This window comes from Opisthorchis viverrini (assembly GCF_000715545.1).
Source record: "Opisthorchis viverrini unplaced genomic scaffold opera_v5_67, whole genome shotgun sequence".
In the NCBI taxonomy this organism is placed as follows: domain Eukaryota; kingdom Metazoa; phylum Platyhelminthes; class Trematoda; order Opisthorchiida; family Opisthorchiidae; genus Opisthorchis; species Opisthorchis viverrini.
The window spans coordinates 1,510,143-1,527,654 of record NW_008751722.1 but is presented as its reverse complement, the minus strand read 5'-3'; the positions used below and the strand labels follow the sequence as shown (position 1 = coordinate 1,527,654).

The following is a 17,512-nucleotide window of genomic DNA, read 5'->3' as shown; positions in this document are numbered from 1 at the left end:
GTGGTCTAACATCAACAGCCAGTGACATTGGTCATGGTGAACTTTGCGAACACACAGTAAGGGGCCTTTTACATAAAGCTTGGGATAAGTGCAGATAGCCCCCATTCATTCCGTCGCAAATGTATCTTTCGCACATCAGTTCCTCTTAATCGACTTATCGCAAGCAATTTGTCTCAGTCAGCTCACCGCACACAGCAAGAAACATTAGTTCTGATGTTTGTCGCCAAAATGTACACAAGAAAATACAACACAATGCACTTGTTATGCGGAAGCAACTTAAGCGCTAACCCGGGGAGGGGCGACTGAATACTGTCCAAGGCCAAAACCGCTACTGAATAAACATTTTTTGCATACTGTTACTCCTCACCTGTTCTGCCCAATGGAGTTGTTGGTGAATGAGTTTAGATTGCCAAAGAGCTGGTGTAATGTGATATTTCGACAAACTAATGTGAAAGTGAACTACTGGAACATGATCGATGGGGTACTGTAACTCCGTCATGATACTTCATGTACAACACACCTAAAAGGTGACTGCCACATCTAAGGATCAATTCATCCGGAGGGTTTTACCTCCAGTCTGCTAGCCTTTGAGAAAACACCTCAAGTTTCCGACAAAGATCAATAAATTTTCTAAGAAAAGTACTCTCAACATAGCGGGATGCGAAATTCGTGCATTGGGTTTATACGTATCCTACGCCAATCGCATGGTGGTGGCGCATGCGATTTCATATTGAAACGAAATTCGGAGCAAATGTAATTCGCCCGTATGTCTTCGACCAGTAGCTGACTGCACATCATCACCATAACCCTTATGTATAAACACCCATTCACGTACTACACAAGCGAATAGATAATGTAGACAGCTGAGTAGGTCTACATCTTCAAATACCTCAGCGGCACTTTCACATTGTCTAAGATAAATTTAGCTCGAGGATTTAGCAGAAAAATGTGAGGGCCACTTACTCATCAAACGCAATCATTCGGAAGTTATAAGAAACTAGGCATTCCATTTTGCATGGGTGAGAGTGAACGATCCTATTTACACTCCCATACAACGACTTGGAAATAGACTACAGCAAGACTACAAGTTAGATCAACATGTGCCAAACAGTACAGTAGTCGCATGTTAACAATGAAATATACAGTGGTCGTACATGGAAGTGTCCGACGTCAATGCGAAACGCCGGGAGAAAGGTAGAAAGAAACGGGCGAGTTCTTTGTACAAACTGAAGCGTGAGTTAGGCTCCGATGTGGCTGCGCTCGTAATGGAATAGTCTACCATGAATAATGCGAAGATTCCACTTACGTAGGGTGCATAAAGAAAGACCTGACGAATGCGAACGGCTAGCGCCGTACCAGGATGGTTTGCTTAGGATGTATAGTTTCTCCGCCTGGCTCAATCGGTAGGTGGGACAAACAACAGGAAAGACGGAAAACAGCTTGCTTCTGAAATAGTAAATGCACATATCAACCACTAAATAGTCTCAGATGGCTGTCGTAACCTATAATGAACAAAGAAAAACACTACCAATGCCGATCAGGGATGATCCGTTCGCCTTAAACCACCCTGCGCTCCAAGTAACCTGCGATCTTGTAGAAAAGGAAACGAAAAAATGAACTAAGGTCTGTGCTCAAGGAAGGCGCACCAGTCCACGGGGAAACTCGAAGAAGCAGAGTTCCGTCCCACTATAGGTGACTCTGTTGGTTGGTGAGGAAAGATTGTGGCATAGGTGTGTTAACCAAGGAAGGGTGCACCGGAGTCCCCATCGCTACCACGGCCGTAGACATTGGATTGAGAAACATGCCACCACCTGTTACGGGAACGCCACCCGCCAACTGCATCGGTTGTTGGTAAAAAGTAGTTCCCATGAAGACGGGGCCATTTATGGGAGATGGCTGAACCAGCTGATAGGTCGGGGCGCTTGACACGCACTTCAAACTGAGAAACGGTCCGGCGCCGCTATTCGGAGTTGGACCGTAGTTGACAAACTGCAAATATGGATGAAAACATGTGGAATAAATTTTGTAGCTGTCAGGGGACCTGATTCGGCTGCAATAATCATGGTGCGCGACACACGAAAGGACCGTAGTTGGTGGACAATAAAATATGATCGACGGAAGCAGATAGGTTACAGAAAATCACACCACTGCGAAAATTAGGCGGCGAACTAACAAGCAGTCTCATCAATGTGTATGTGTGCGACATTCGTTAACGTCGTTAATGGATGGCAAACAACGTGATTAGGAGGTAAGAACGGTTAGCTTCAACGGTGTCAGGGCCGTGTGTAAATGTGAAGCACCCTTTGCCAAAACCAGGATGCAAAAGTGAGTGACATCAGATATCACTGTAGCGTACAAATTGCACAAATGGACGAAGCGAGAGTGCCACCTGATTGGAGTTAGAAGGACCACCTACTCATCCGTAGTGTATTGCGGTAACGGTTCATACAGTGCTGAGTGAAGCGTATAAAAAGAGATGAGTCAAACTTACTCAGGGTTTCGACGGAGTCCTGATAAGTTGCAGTACGATGGGGCCTCGCTATCGCAACAAATGCATGATTTAAAGGACAATATTAGGTCACGCCCACAAACATGACAGTGCATCATGAAATAATCAAATACGAGGTGAAAATGAGTTCGATTGCGAAGGCGCGCCTGTTTCAGCAGTCCGAGAAGCAGAAGCAGTCTTGAGTCGACGAGGATGACTAATTTGGTAGCTTCAGCCGCACAGAGCTATTGTGCAAGATAGTCCCTTCGGGGAATGAGAACATTTGCAAAAACAGTTGCCGGTATGCAAATAAACCCTATCTAGTTCACGCGATTTGGTAAATTGGCGTAACCACTCAACCATCCACCAAGTCAATACATCGGCAAAGCGTTTAAACGATGGTCTGAGGTAAGGGTTATACCTCAGTTCATTGAGATGCCGGCGTCTCTTTCCGTAGAAATGCAAATGAGCAGCGCAAAAGCAGGGTTTATGTCTGTCAGGCCGACAGAATCCAACAAGGGTTGAAGCACAGGGTGTGTGATGTGTTATTATTATTATTATTCAGGTTGACCACATCTTTTAATCACAATCAAACAGGAGTTAATCGCAATCCAGTTAAACGTCCCGTAGACTGTACGGGATCAGCAGAGTAAAGCTACAGTATGCTATTGATGGGGTGCAACGAAGCTGAGTGGGCAAGCTTAAAACTCGACCAGTATCACAAGGACAACGGAAGGCTTTATACTGACAACCAGAAATCATATACGTACTCGCTCAGCTTTCGGTACAGCGGTTAACCAATCATTGGTTGCGTGTGATACTTTCATCAAAAGTGCTGGAGAGCGGTTTTCCCCTATGGGTCCTCTAAGGTGATGGGATCTTTAGGGCGTGTCAAGTGTATGCTGATGGTGAAGTTTTATAGTATTCTAACAAACGCAGTCTCCGAAATTGATGACACTATATGCAGACATTTAATGCGGCCTTAAGTTCACCTTCCTGAAGGTGATCCATGTGACTGCGTACATAAAACCTGTTATTGGGATTGAGATTCCGTCTATATAGAGAAACGAGCAAATAACTGGAGGTGCGCGTTGTAGAACGCAAATGGCAGACACGTTTTTATCCCCCAAAATCCCTCACAATTCCAGAAACTTGAGGATGAATCAACTAATGCTCTGTGAGCGCTGATCTAAAGCCAATTGCCACATTCAGACAGGCTGAGCTGATTCACGCATAGCCCTTCGGTGCCAATCGAAATGACAGACAAGTCCGTTTGTGTTGTGTGGCGAGGGCTTACAAGCGCAAACCACTAGCGTGACTGTCGACCTCATGTCGACCCACGCATATGTGACTGTCAGCCCGACCAACAGAACAGCCCCATGACACCACACAGCGACACATGAAATCACCTAGGGCGATCGAAACGCTGGGTTACTAGAAAAGACTGCATTCGAGGACGTTTTTACGGTAATAATTAACACCAATGAAGCACAGGCTTGTGATTTCCCCAGTCAAGTGTCATCGTGGGTAAAGTTTGCTCACGCACGCATCATTAAAAAATCGGCGTTCACTGATACCGTGGATGTGTGGAACCCGACTTTTTCGGATAAGTTTAAGAGCCTGTTTTTGGCTGACAGTTCTGAACATTCATGTATTGCAACGGAGAATATTCAGTTATTCTTTACTATTATTATGATTATTATTATTATTGGTAGTAGTAGTAGTAGAATTTTGTTGTGTTGGCCAACCACAACTTGTCAAAACCATTATCCTCCCCGCTTACTGGATGATCATAGCCCAGTGGGCTATAATAGCATTCAACCTTTCGGTTGAATGCTATCCGGTGCTTGCATGGGGATTCACAGGGATTCTGTGAGATGAATCAAAAACCCACTAATTCAACCGAACAAGTCAAGTGCTTGACGTGCGTTTCGGACCCTTTCTTAACCTCGAGTTGTTTCGTGATTGTCTTACGTCCTTCCAATTGATAGTTCATCGAGAAAATCAAGCATCAACAGGCTGTCCACGGGGTGGAAACACGAGCAAACTGAGGGAAAATAAACGCAAGTTCATGGATACCTAACCAGAAGCCGTTCTACTGTGCTTTTGTATAGGTAGAAGAGAGCAATCATCTAGAAGTTCAGAGTTCATATGTGAAGAGATCGTCAGCAGAGGGTACTTTCAAACCAGACATTGCGTTACTCAACAGAAGGCTGTAAACTGGATCAACGAGAGGCATATAGTTAGTTTTCCATGGCGTTTCAGTGAGATTCACAGTGGAGTACAAGCCCACATTTCCCCCAAGAATAGTGATTATTTCTTTAATTCAAAGACCACCATGAAAACAACAATGTACGAGGCAAGCCTAGTTTGCCTTGCAACCCGATACCAAACACCATAGGACTGAACTTTCCCTGAACAAATATGAAACAAGACTGATTCGTCTGTCTATCACGGAACCTGCATCCATTGGCTTGACAAAGACAGTAGTGAATAATGTAAGATAGAGAAAGTACGGAAAACACTTCAAAACAGAGGGGGAAAAAAGGGAAACCAGCTAATGGTTAAAAAACAGTGGATACAACGCCATCGTTGATTGCGTGATATTGCCACGTCGGTGAGTATTTCCAAAGAATGATGTGGTGGGGTCTGGATGCCCCAACCTCAGTAGACGATATGCACCGGAGCGACGAAGGCTCTGCGTTGTTTTTCATGTTCCCTTTCCGGGTCATGTGTTGCTCACTTTTTGATATCTTCCAACCATAACCTGCGTCAGCAGACAAAGTAAGGAAAGGCAATCGACTGCCTGACAGATTCAGCACATGACCGAGCCAGCTGAATCCACTAGTCGATTGGATAATCAATTGGTGTGTTGGCAAAAACAATTCGTTGCACTTCAACATTGCTGATTCGATGTTGCCATAATAAACAAAAAGTACGGGAGCGGAGTATCCGTGTTGAACACTGATGATGTGCAGTCAATGATGATGACGATGACATGTACAGTGCTTTGAAGGCACTGATGGGTAAAGATAAGCGATCTTCTATTGTCTTCAACGCACGGCGGCTTCACAGGCGCAAAGAAAAACTGGAAGCACTGCGTTTCGCCAACAACCAAATGTCATGTCTAAGCTGAAGGAAAATATGGTGAGTATTGGCAATTCCGAAATTCACTTCATCGGCAGTTCTGTCACCCGGTGTGACAGCTACTCAGACAAATTTATTCACTACCTCTAGTGGTTCCGACTTTATGACCAGCTTCGCTGGTCCACTCGTCCAGTCTTGTAGTAGCAACTTGAGCTTTAAGGTGCAAAGTATCGGCAGATTCTCTAAGGCGTCCTCAGGTTTCTGTTCACTTATATCTGAGAAGCGTTGTTGGTATCTCTAACGTCGACGAATTCGTAACAAGCTTTTAGTCGTTTGGCTGCGCGGCAGATACCTAGGTCATGGGATGTTTCCAGAATCATCAACTGCGGTGGCTCGGTCACCTGTTACACAGGGGAAATTATCGTCTGCCAAAACGAATCTTCTTCTCCGTGTCTTCTTCAGAGTGACAAACTGCGAGATGGACAATGTCTCGCCTACCAGACGGGTGTGCAAAATATTATGGGGAGTACGTTTAAATGGTAAGGTCCGCCTTCTAGGATGAAAGGCCCGTGACCCTCCGGGCACTTAAATGGAAACATCGTAAGAAACCGATACCACTGGTGTTCACACCGTCAGTGTCCATCTTGACTGTCCGAGGTGTAGGCACCTCAGAATGCGTGGAAAGGCAGAAGCACCAGGTCATTTCTCCGTTTACCCTTGTTGTTTCACTTTAGAGCCTTGAACGACAGTGAATTACCAGTATCAACGCTGACGATATTGTCTTTGATGATGACATAGGGGAACATATTTCGAAATATTTAATCCAAAAGTTATCAGGACAATGACCTTCAGTTTCGAGGTTAAGTCAAGATTCTGGCGAAATATCTGTCGGACGAACGCTATCAGACTGACCCAGTGAGCTTCTGTAGTATCGTGTTGTGCAACACACATCCCAAGGTTCCAAAGATGAGGGACTCTGGTGGCAGGAGCGAACTAGTCCGACCATGCGCACAAAAACTTTCGAAGTAGACGATTTAGTTACCCTGGCATTGATCAGTGGACCCGTAGAGCTCACACAGTAAGTATTTATCATACACTGCTCCCAATCTTTGTTGTGCCTGACCCGCGTGCTTCACGTACACGACAGGATGTTCATCAGTTCAACCAATCACCTTTAGATGTTGCTGCCTAATTGGTGAACGCAACTGTTTCAACCGCATATCAACTCGAATCCCATTTTACAAGCGGAATCTACAGCTCACCTCCATCGGCTCCCTCTGCGATTCGTTCAACGGGTAGATTTTTTTATTTGGGTTTATGTTTTAAATCAGCAGCAAATCAAACACAAATGCATGATGAACAGCAGGAAAAAAGTAACTCCTTAGTCTTTTGAACCACCACAGTATGATAGGTATAGCCATCCAGTTCAATCTTAGAGGGGTTGCGAAACACACCAAGAGTTCGAGTAATCTTTTCGGCAATTCGATTAGTACAGCTTAGTTTTGTTGCATATTACTTTACAAATGAAGTTGATGCTAACAGCAGACTCAATTGATTGTCCCACTGATTGACTCATTCGATTGTCCCTCAATCGAATGTGTCGCAGTTCCTTATGTTTTAGCTGGAACAATGTCCGAGAAATCGCAGTTTATTACTTGACACACCATTATTCATAAGTAGATGGGAAATCGGACAGTGTTTGTTAACCTCATTATTAGTGTTGTGTTAAGAGATTAGCTTATTTTCTCCCAAAACTTGTGATCCGAAAATGGGGAGTCACAGAGAAGTAGAGTGAGGGAAGTGGGTCTGTGTTCATTATGCAGTGGCTTAACGTTGTCTAGCTGAGCATTGCACGAGGAAATAAGTAATGTATAAGCGGTAGATATAGAGATAGAGTAAGATCAATCTGAGGAAATGGGACTTGGCTCAAGACAATCAGTGTTTCAGTCATCTCTAAGTTTAATCGCACGACGCAACGGTGTGCCCGTAAGAGATATCCTGGAAGAACTATGGGATTATACACAGAATATGAGTGAGCAGTAAATATGAACTCACTTTTGCACCAACAGTGGGTAACACGGTGGCTGCTTGTACACCTGCTGCCGGTGGTGGAGCCCGGATAGGATAAACTGTCGACGGTATGGTGCATCCATTTTGACCGGACAAACCGAGTACTGGAGGCTGTGCAAGTCGAAAGACCTGCCGTTGAGCTGTTGGAACACTGTGATGAATTACTTGGACAGCTGTAGACTGTGTCGCAGGGGATGTGTGAACTAAAGTCGACTGTGAGAGACTTTGCGCCGCTGTTACAATCACATATTGCGTTTGCGCCGGTGCTGATGTTGGTGGATAGCCAGTGACAATTGCCTGTGGAAGACAGGCAGCAGGAACAACAGTAGTCGTTGGAGAGATAGAGGTCGAGGGAAGCACTCGGACAGCCGGATTAGATTGTTGCAGGGTACTAGGCGGTGGGTGGATGGAAGCACTTGTCACAGAATCAAAATTCGTGTCCCCACTATCTTCGGTACCTGAGTAGGTGACAACACAAGCTCGTTTTGTGGAACCGGAAGCCACTGTTTTCTTTGACCATGTGGGATCAGTGGAAGACGGTAGAGCCTTAACAGGCCGTGGTGCAAATTTTGCGTGACTAGGTTTCGAAGAAAGAACTTGTGGTTGGCTTTCTTGCTCCCTTCGCAAATCGGCAGCCGCGGCAATGGCCCCACGAGCTCCGTCCACATCACCAGCAGCGCGTTTGCAGAACGCGAAGTCCATGGACTCACGTAAGGACATTGGACGCGGCGGTGCAGGAGGGTTTTTACATTGCAGGTCATAGATGGGGTTCGAGGGCCGACCTAGTGTTCTAGACCGATCGTGCCGTTTCGTGCGCGAACTCACACCTTCACTATCAACAGAAGCACCACTGTCTGTCGAGTCATCGGTAGAGTAACCACCCAAGCCATCGCCCTCATCATTTATATCGTACTCATCCTCGTCATCAACATAACCTAGCGCATCCATAGGAAGTTCTCCCGGAAGAAATAGCATACGGCGAGCGGCTGCGGCTTCCGCTCTCACACGAGCGGTCTTATGTTGCTTGGACTCTTCGTCGTCAGAATCCGACACGGGCTCGTCTGTTTGATGCAGAGCAGCAAGAGGTACTAACTCTTCCACAAGATCGCTAATAGCATCGAGGCTCGGACCTGGCAAGATAAACAAACAGGAAAGAAATGGAGGATAATGACCTTCGCTCACGTAAACAAGGACCGAGCAAGGACATCGTGCACGGATTCAGATACATTGACAACGGTGCGGCACAAAAATAATCTAAAATGTGCAAGCACCGTGAGCTTTTCGACCACTGATTTATGAAGGTGATATATTACTGACCAAGGTGAACATAAACCGTTAGCGATGTACAATCACTTGCAAATTACTTTGGTATAAAAGGAAAGACTAGACTGAATGAGTTACACAAAGGCCGCCAGATGAATCTCTCCTTCATGATGTTTTCAAGCTATTGGATGTGCTGCACCAGACCGCCTCATTTTCAGCTGGTACGATATTCGAGGTAGCATGATACATGTATAGACGTAACACACGACTCATAAGGTTGCTAAAAATTCTTCGACAACCCAAGATATCGTAAACGGGGGATTCGATTGGGTTCCAAGTGTGTCTCCGGTAAAAAACAAATCGATATGCAAATCTGTCCAATTCGGGTTCAAGTAGAACACATGGTTGACGGAAACTGGGGAATAGCGCCTACCTGATGAGCCCCGCGAAACCGGTAGTGAGCTGTCAAAGAGTTTTTAGCAACCTTATGACAAGTGTTTTACATCTATAAGTGTTCACTTTCCGCGTTTGCCATGTGATTCAGCCACACAATCTGCTCTATCTTCTGGCACACAAACTCGTCAGGAGATGATGTAAAGTGATGACCCTCCGGCCATTTATCACAACTCACTTGTTCCTCGGTTAGACCTTCTTCTGATAGGATTGTGCTTGCCATGCAAACTGAATGCGTACCAAGGCTGCTTTGAAATAGAGGTGCGTCTCAGTTCAGGCTTTCGACAATGAGACCTGTAACCAGAGTGCACTGCCCCATCAAGTAAAATAATCTTGATCAAATCCTTGGCTGAACACACCGCTTGTAAGGTTGCTGAAAAGCACTTCCACAGGCTACCACCGGTTCCACTGTTTGCACGGTTCATCATGAAATAGTAGTCTCCGATTTATGATCAACCTCATATGCTAATTGGTCATATTTTGATGCACTGCAGTGCGATAATTTGGCCCGTGTGAAATAAGATATCTCTACTGGAAAATTGCTGTCGAAGGAACTGTAAGATACGTCCTAAGGTTGGTTCAACGGCCCCTGTGACAATACTAGTCTCCAGATCAAAGGTTTCTGATGTATGACACATACGTAAGAACTAATCGGTCCGAATGATCAGGTTGCCAATACCCTGAAAACACCTCGCTTGGAAGCCAGTGTATCTCTTGTGATACAAAGAAATCAGGGCTAAGCAATTTTGCACTCTCTTTGGAAGCACACTTGTCTCGTGGAGAAAGAACGGCCTCGCAGAAAGATACATCAAGAGAATATTTTCGTCAGGAATCGGACAGTGCCGGGGCATTTTATGTCTCTCCTTCATTTACGGAAACAGATAACCCTTCGTGAAGCTACGACCCTTGTTGCAACATAAATAATGTAACCGTGATCGTGGCCGTGAATAACTAAAGTCAGACGAGCGCCGCAAAAACTCTCACCACCCACCTACGCTTCCAGTGGGCACTTTAAAATGAATCTGGATCGAACCATGTTCTTTCAAATGTATGAGCCAATAAGTTAATGTAGATCGATCGATTCGTTTGTCAAAGGCTGTCTGAACCAATCAGACGTTTGAGTAGATCAATCGACGTGTCCTTGCACTTCTTCATATAAGCAATGCGCACTATTAGATTAGCCGAGGTCCAGCCACTGATTCTGTTGATCGGAGTAGTAAGAGAGTTGGCTACACTCAGCGTCAGGTCGTTAAACGCGTAACGATGGCAGTAGCATGGATGAATGCTTTCTGAATAGCGAGCTGAAGTCTGATCTCGTGTATACATGCCAATATTTACGTATTGTATGTGCAAAAATAGATACTATCAGACAGGTATAAATAAACCCGGCAGTGGACCTGCAAAAAAATGACCGATCCGACTGATCGTTGAAGGAAAATCTGATAAATATTCCATTACCTTACTGAGCACTTTGAGAGCACAGCCGAGTTCGGGCATGTAGATGAAACACTCTCCCCGTAATTTTGAGCCAAGATAAAAGCAGCTCTAACTACTGGATTACGGTATACAGCGTTTTACTCTTACACCAAACGGCTAGCCCGTTGGATTTACAAAAACATTTTCTGTTGGTCATAACCAGGTCTACGGATAATAAATAAACACTTGTAAGTAATTTACCTCCATGTTGTAATATGATACAAAACCAAGTGAGTACAACTCCCTGTTGCCATTACTCTGCGTTCCAGTGAGCGCAACAAACGAGGTCAGTCTATTGGTTAGCATAGCTTACCCATGATGACGACTCGTCCCGTCGAGAAGACTTTCAACAAAGTACTGGAATTAAGATCCGTTTTGAAGGTCAGCCCAGGAGCCAATTCAGGTTCATAGCTGTAGCAGAGGTGAATAAACCGTGAGCTCAAAGGAATACATATTCAATAGAGAACGAGTATCATAAACACCAAGAACCACTTCGTTCCATTGCATGACTAGTGCAAGCAGCAATTGAACGGTGCTTACCACATCTGCATAGGCTTCTCTTTGACCAGTTCCTCTAAGCGCACCCGAAAGGGCAAATGACAGGTGGCCATTATATTAACCACTCTGTATTTGCTGAATCGACAAGGGAAACCGCATTTGGCGATTCGTCTTGCAATGCGTCTGGCTCCCGTCTTCGCCTTTGCTAGCCTGTAACAGATGGACAGCGAACGATTATCAGCTCAGAACTGCCTACTGCATCTACCCCTGATGAGTACAAGAACGGTTGAGGACCAAAGGAAAAGGAGCAAAATATGGCGTCATAAAAAGGTCTCCAATGGGTACATATGGGGGCGAAATAAGGAACTGACAAAATTAGCAGTGACCTAGTTGTACTACACTAAGTAATATAGATTGTAAACCAACTCGGTATCGGATTATTCCTGATATATGTGGATGTCGGTAGGAAATCGAGCTACGGTTTTAAAGAAAATCCTAAATAACATGAAAGATCATCCGCGCAATTAATTGATGTCTAAAGTTAAGAAAGGTCAGCGAGTAAGCACCCTGATCACATGCGGCTTCGTTTCTAATCAGTCAACGACATCCCGGGTGGGCGAGATTAAGGAAGATCAGGTGAGCCAGTCTAAGCAGTTTCTACTGACCGCACAGCAACGACGGTTTGTCGACGTGATAAGAGTGTAACCAGGCTGATGAAACCAACAATATATTGAACTGGAGCTCACTTACCAATCACATGGGAGCCAACAATAATATAAAATCAATGTAACCTAGTCTCCGACGCAGTTAGGTTCGGTGTTCAATGCATATTTCTGCAAGCATAGACCACTAGAAGCAGTATTGGATCGGCATCGTAGTAGCTTCACCGTAGACCTACGGGATTTAGCCACTTCGATCTACGACACTCAACAAACCGTTTATCATACAGAAACACAGCCAGAGTAGGTAGAGAGAGAGAGCCACAATGTGTGGACTCCGTATTTAAGCTAACCGAAGAACTTTTGGTCAAAGAAATCGGCTTTTTTTGGGGGGTCCATTAATGTGAACGTGAACAACTAAATGTGAAAGCTGATGCAACTTCCTCTTGACTTTCTGCATGGCGAGCTGAATCAGCCGTCGAATCAATGTGGTAAGGAAGTTACCTAGTCAAAAGGAATAAAGAGTAAAACACAGAAACATGGTTTCTAGTGTAGCGTTGACCATAGAGAGACCTTCGACGGACAATTTTGGCAACACGGATTTCTCCAGTACAACCCTTCCCTTCGAAAAAACGACCTCCCAGAATCACATACTGTACACTTTCTGGTTCCATAAATCGATTATTCATTGTCTTGTGACATAAGCAGGTTGTTCGCGACATAACTTTATGTGGATTGATCGACAATTCGACATTTATACCACGTCCCATAGTTACAATGTAAGTTGACGGAACTGAAGCTAACAGATAGGATGAGCGGACTCAGGAAAAGTTAATGACCTTCAAGCTCCCACCAACTAAGGTTGCTCTACGGTGATATGAAGATACATCATCATAGGACGACTCTTCTTCGCAGTCCCTTTTCGAATCCTGCACGACAGTGTAAGGAGGCAGTTTGTAATAACAGTCCCTGTAGTCTGGTAAATTGATCGGTTAAATCGCGCAACGGCTATTAGGAATACTGTCAGGTACATCCTGGTAGGAGAGGATGCTTAATTCAGTTCGTCGTAAACTGAATGTCGTATCTAAATAAATTACAACAAAGGACCTCACTACCACACCTTGGTGAAGTGGAACACACTCTAAACGATCGCGTTCTAATGTTCGTATCTGACGAACCTGAATTAGCCGATAATCCAGTTCCTAGTGACATAGTGGCTAAAGAGTTATCTGATGTTGCTGGAGCCCAAGGAGATCGAGATTTTCCGGTCGCTAGGATAAACAGTCGAGTGGATTTGGACCAATTGACGTCTTAATGAACGCTTTCAAAAGAAGCGACGGGCGTACACGTAAAGTCGGGATAAAACCGTCGGGAGGAGGGGTGAGAGTGCAAGTACCTCAGATCGCCAGGAGGGAGTAGAACACGATGGGGGGCTCGACATTGAGGAGGACACTCTAATTTATGACACGCCACCATGGTAGAATACTGTACCAACCATGACGTGTCTTCTCCAGGATGCGTGGTGCGTGTGGCCATGTTAGTTTCCAGTTTCTCTGATATTATGCATCTAACAGATGCCCATTGAGCCTAACCAGGCCCATGTTGTGTGAACATACTGAACAATAGACTGGTGAAGGCAGTCAAAAAGTCAGGAAATCGGAATGTGCACTTTCGAAGCCAATCAGCACTTAGGGGAGCTAGGTTAATGCATTGAGTTCTGTCACAAGAAACGATAGTTTCACTTCTACACAGTCTGGTAGTAGCGTGTCAGAACAATCCTAATGCGTTGAAAATAGGAATTGCAAGCTTCGAAAACTAAGAAATGCAACAATTTACTGAAGCTGAAACCCTTAGACCACTTTTAAAGACATGCCTGCGTATCAAACGACCTCCCGCCACCACTGGTCCAGTAGCGATGGGTAAATCAACGGTTTGCAAATGCACCATGGGATGTCCCAGATTTGCAGCTGAAGAAATATTATCGAATAATGCTGTTACAAGTGGTACATTGACGAACATAACAGCAATAGCACGTCTAACCAACACGCTGAACGCGTTGTGAGACTTACGAATTTGCGCCAGTACACCAAATCTTCCCACTAGACCATATGGTTGCAACCGTGTACGGGGAGCGTAACCGCATGATGACGTGCTGAAAGAGAGGAACAGGACAAAGTTAATGGAGAGGTAAGCTTTCATCCTTACTCGTTGGGACTCACAAAACCAAACTGAGCTGTCCCGGATCCCCTGAAGGTTGCTGACCCTAAAAACTACTTGGAGGATATGATCCACAGGTTGAAAGATTCCAGAAAAAAGCTGGATTAGCTACCACAGTTGTTCTAATAAACAGGACTCCAAATCACAAAGTTAAAAGCTTCTTAGTGAATTTAATCTGTAAGGAACGAAAGAACACTCAACTAAAAATAACTTCTGCGAACTGTGCACACCCAACCTATACACATATGATTGTGGTCCGACAAGAGCACAAACATGATCAATATAGGGTAGGTTTCTTTCAGTAAGCACCACTGAGCCCAAAGGACATTGTATCTGACCTAGGTTTAGCGAGTTGCAGCAGCTCATGTTGGGTAGGTGAGTTGCACTCAGAACTGGGCTACAGAGCTGATCATAGCTGTGATAGTTTCGCCGAAAGACCACACTGCCTAACTTCGGAACGACGTGCTGATGATACCACAATGAGTGGTGGTGATACTTTTAAATTTCACGGTTCAGCTCGGTGAACAAACCAAGGACGAATCATACAACCTAGGACCAATATTCTAAACAATAACCTATCAACCACTCAAATCTCAGCAGCTGGCTAAAGCCTGAGATACTGGAAAAGATACACCTCAATGGTAGGCAAGTAAGAACACTAGAAAAGTATTCAGTAGCCATTAGTGATTGAAAAACAACTGACAGACTTTGGGTGCTATAACTTGCGTCAGTTTTAAAAAAAACGCAGGTCAGGGAAAAGTGAAATAAATCCGCTCACATTCTGCAAAGCCTTGTATTCCACATCCACGCTGGATCGTGCAATTTCCTTCAGTCGCAAGTGACATCGCATACTGGCCATCACCACCACGTTGGTAATGGACAATGTCAATGATGGAGAGTCACCGTTAACTGACTCGTGGTCGGAATTCGCTTCAAAATTTTCAGGCTGAGCGCTTTTCGAGTCATCAGGTTCAGTATCCGAGGAATTTAAAAAATCAAGAAAATCGGCTGAATCAGACAGTCCCGTCGGCGCTTCATCTTCTGCACCCTTTGCTTCATTATCCACGGACATGCTGAAATGAACCAAAAAGGACGTATAAGCGAGCAGAAGTTTTGAAGACCCTAAAAAGTACTTTAAACATATACGCGAAGGTAGTAGCTTACCTTCCCTTATCATCATCATCACCATCATTAAAGACACCAACATCAGTGTTGGCAGTGATGCCGTACAACCATAAGGTTCGTCTAATTACACTTAAAGCCAAAGAGTGAAAAGAGGAGAAAAAGTGTGGTTGAGGGAGGGGACCTGGTTCTGGCCTATGTCAAGCATTCTGAGGCATTCAGACAATCTAAAAGGAAACTGACAGCAAGAACACTAATGAAATCGATTAGCCGCCATTTCTTGAAACGTCTCCAGCCAAACACAGGTGGGGTCACGGGGCCCCATCCTGGAAATCTTACAACACCGACATCCAAACTCTTCGTTATCTCTTTCACGCCCTTCTGCCAAGTCATGCATTGTCCACCTCGCGGCTTGCGCCATTCAGGAGGCACGGAGAAAAACACTTGTCTCGGTAGACGGCGTTCTGGCACGCGCAGCACAAGACCGAGCTGTCATAGTTGCCTAGGGTGGATGTTTTCCCCGGTTGAGGTGCCTGCCGGACAATAGGGCTTGTACTCCGCTTGGGTCTTCAAAGATGAGGGCAAGGTCATCTGCGTACTCCAGATCCACAATCCTCTCACAGGCAACAATTTGAACGCCGGCGTTTTGAATACCCTACAGCGTTCCCTGGAGAGTGTGAACATCCTTGTCGGACATAACCTTTTGCAGGGATGCTTTCGGAGAGCTCAACACACATTCTCACCCGCCCCAAATTATGTTTACAAACTTCTGGGGCATACCCTGTTAAGCAAGTGTGGTTAACAGCACTGACCGATCGACAGAATCGAAGACACACTTGAAGTCAAGAAGTACCAAGATTGTGGGTCGTCTGTACATGTGGCTTTGCTCTAGCACCTGACGGAGTGTGAAGAGTGGTCAACGCAGCCTCTACCCGGTCGAAATCCCGCTTGATTCTCAAGGTTTCGCGTGCCACCGTAAGATGTCGAGGAATAAATGACGCCGGAGGCCTTGTCACAACAGGCGTCAAACTAACACACCTGTGGTTAATACATTCACCGTGAGTACCATTTTTCCTAATGGGCACTTCTATCGATTCAACCCTCTTTTCTGGGACGGCCTCTTTATCCCAGATAGCTCCGAATAGGCTAGACAGCCACAGGCTGAGAAGACCATCGCCATCTTTGAAAGGAGAGGGTGAAAGGCTATCAAGATCAACAGCACGATTACGCTAGAGTAGGGAAATACATTCGGACACCTCTGAGGCTGAAGGCGGTTCTATATTCACCTTTCTACTGAAAACCAGGATTCTGGATTGGAGGTAGCATGTGGCCAGCTGGATTGCTGCTCGAAATACTGTGCCCAGCGGTCCAAACGTGCTGCTTTGCTGAATATCGGGGAGCCATTTTGGTCCCTGATTATTTCGCTGACAGTTGAATGAATCAAGTGGAACAGCCTACGCACGTTTCCAGCATTTTTTGCATCTTCCATTTCTTCGACCTGTCGGGTCCACCAAGCTTCTCGGTCGGCATGGATACTCAATTTCACCTGGCGTCGGATGATGCGCCGCGTGGAGTTGTGGTGGCGGCCAGGAGGAATCTGTCGCCGGGTCTCCAGCAAAGACCCGGTCCTATCGGGGATCCAATGCTTGGATGATGTTAGCTGGGTTGTACCGCGAACAGACATTCCGGCTTTGAGTAGCGCTTGGGATATTTCTCCCCAGTGGTCGTTTATACCCCACACAATGCCGTCCCGCAGGCATTCGAGGAGCTGGTTCTGATAGTTTCGTTTGACTTCTGGGCCCACTAAATTCTCAGTGGCTAAGCGAGTTGTGCGCGATTTGCGTACACCTAAAAAGCACAATGAAAAGCAACAGCGTACAAGTGCATGGTCAGAGTCCACGCCGGTTCCAGAGGAAGCGACAGTCCGTGGTCGACCCTCGCCATCGATACCTAATGGCGATCTGGTCTACTTGAATTCGGGGCTGGTTTGTTGGCGGGCACCACTTTGTCAGGCGATTTCCGCTGTTCCAGAAATTCGTATTGTAAAGGAACAGTTTGTGTTTGACCTACCTCCCCCTCAATAAAACAAGGACTACCATGTAGTCAGCCTTTCACAGAAGACCCCAATTCGAAGAGAGATCGCATTAAATTGCATTTCATATGTTCTCTCAAGCGCCAC

The 17,512-nt window shown here is 45.4% G+C and overlaps 1 protein-coding gene across 1 annotated transcript; it reads right to left on the bottom strand.

Moving 5' to 3' along the window:
* Window positions 1–996: 996 nt before the first annotated feature.
* Window positions 997–17,181, bottom strand: T265_13439 (hypothetical protein; the record flags this gene model as incomplete). Its single annotated transcript, XM_009168856.1, has 7 exons — window positions 997–1,989; window positions 7,631–8,775; window positions 11,151–11,248; window positions 11,378–11,545; window positions 14,064–14,146; window positions 14,990–15,284; window positions 16,620–17,181. Coding segments are annotated over 7 exons (2,652 nt in total), but the record flags the coding sequence as incomplete, so codon positions are not given.
* Between the last annotated feature and the right edge of the window lie 331 nt (window positions 17,182–17,512).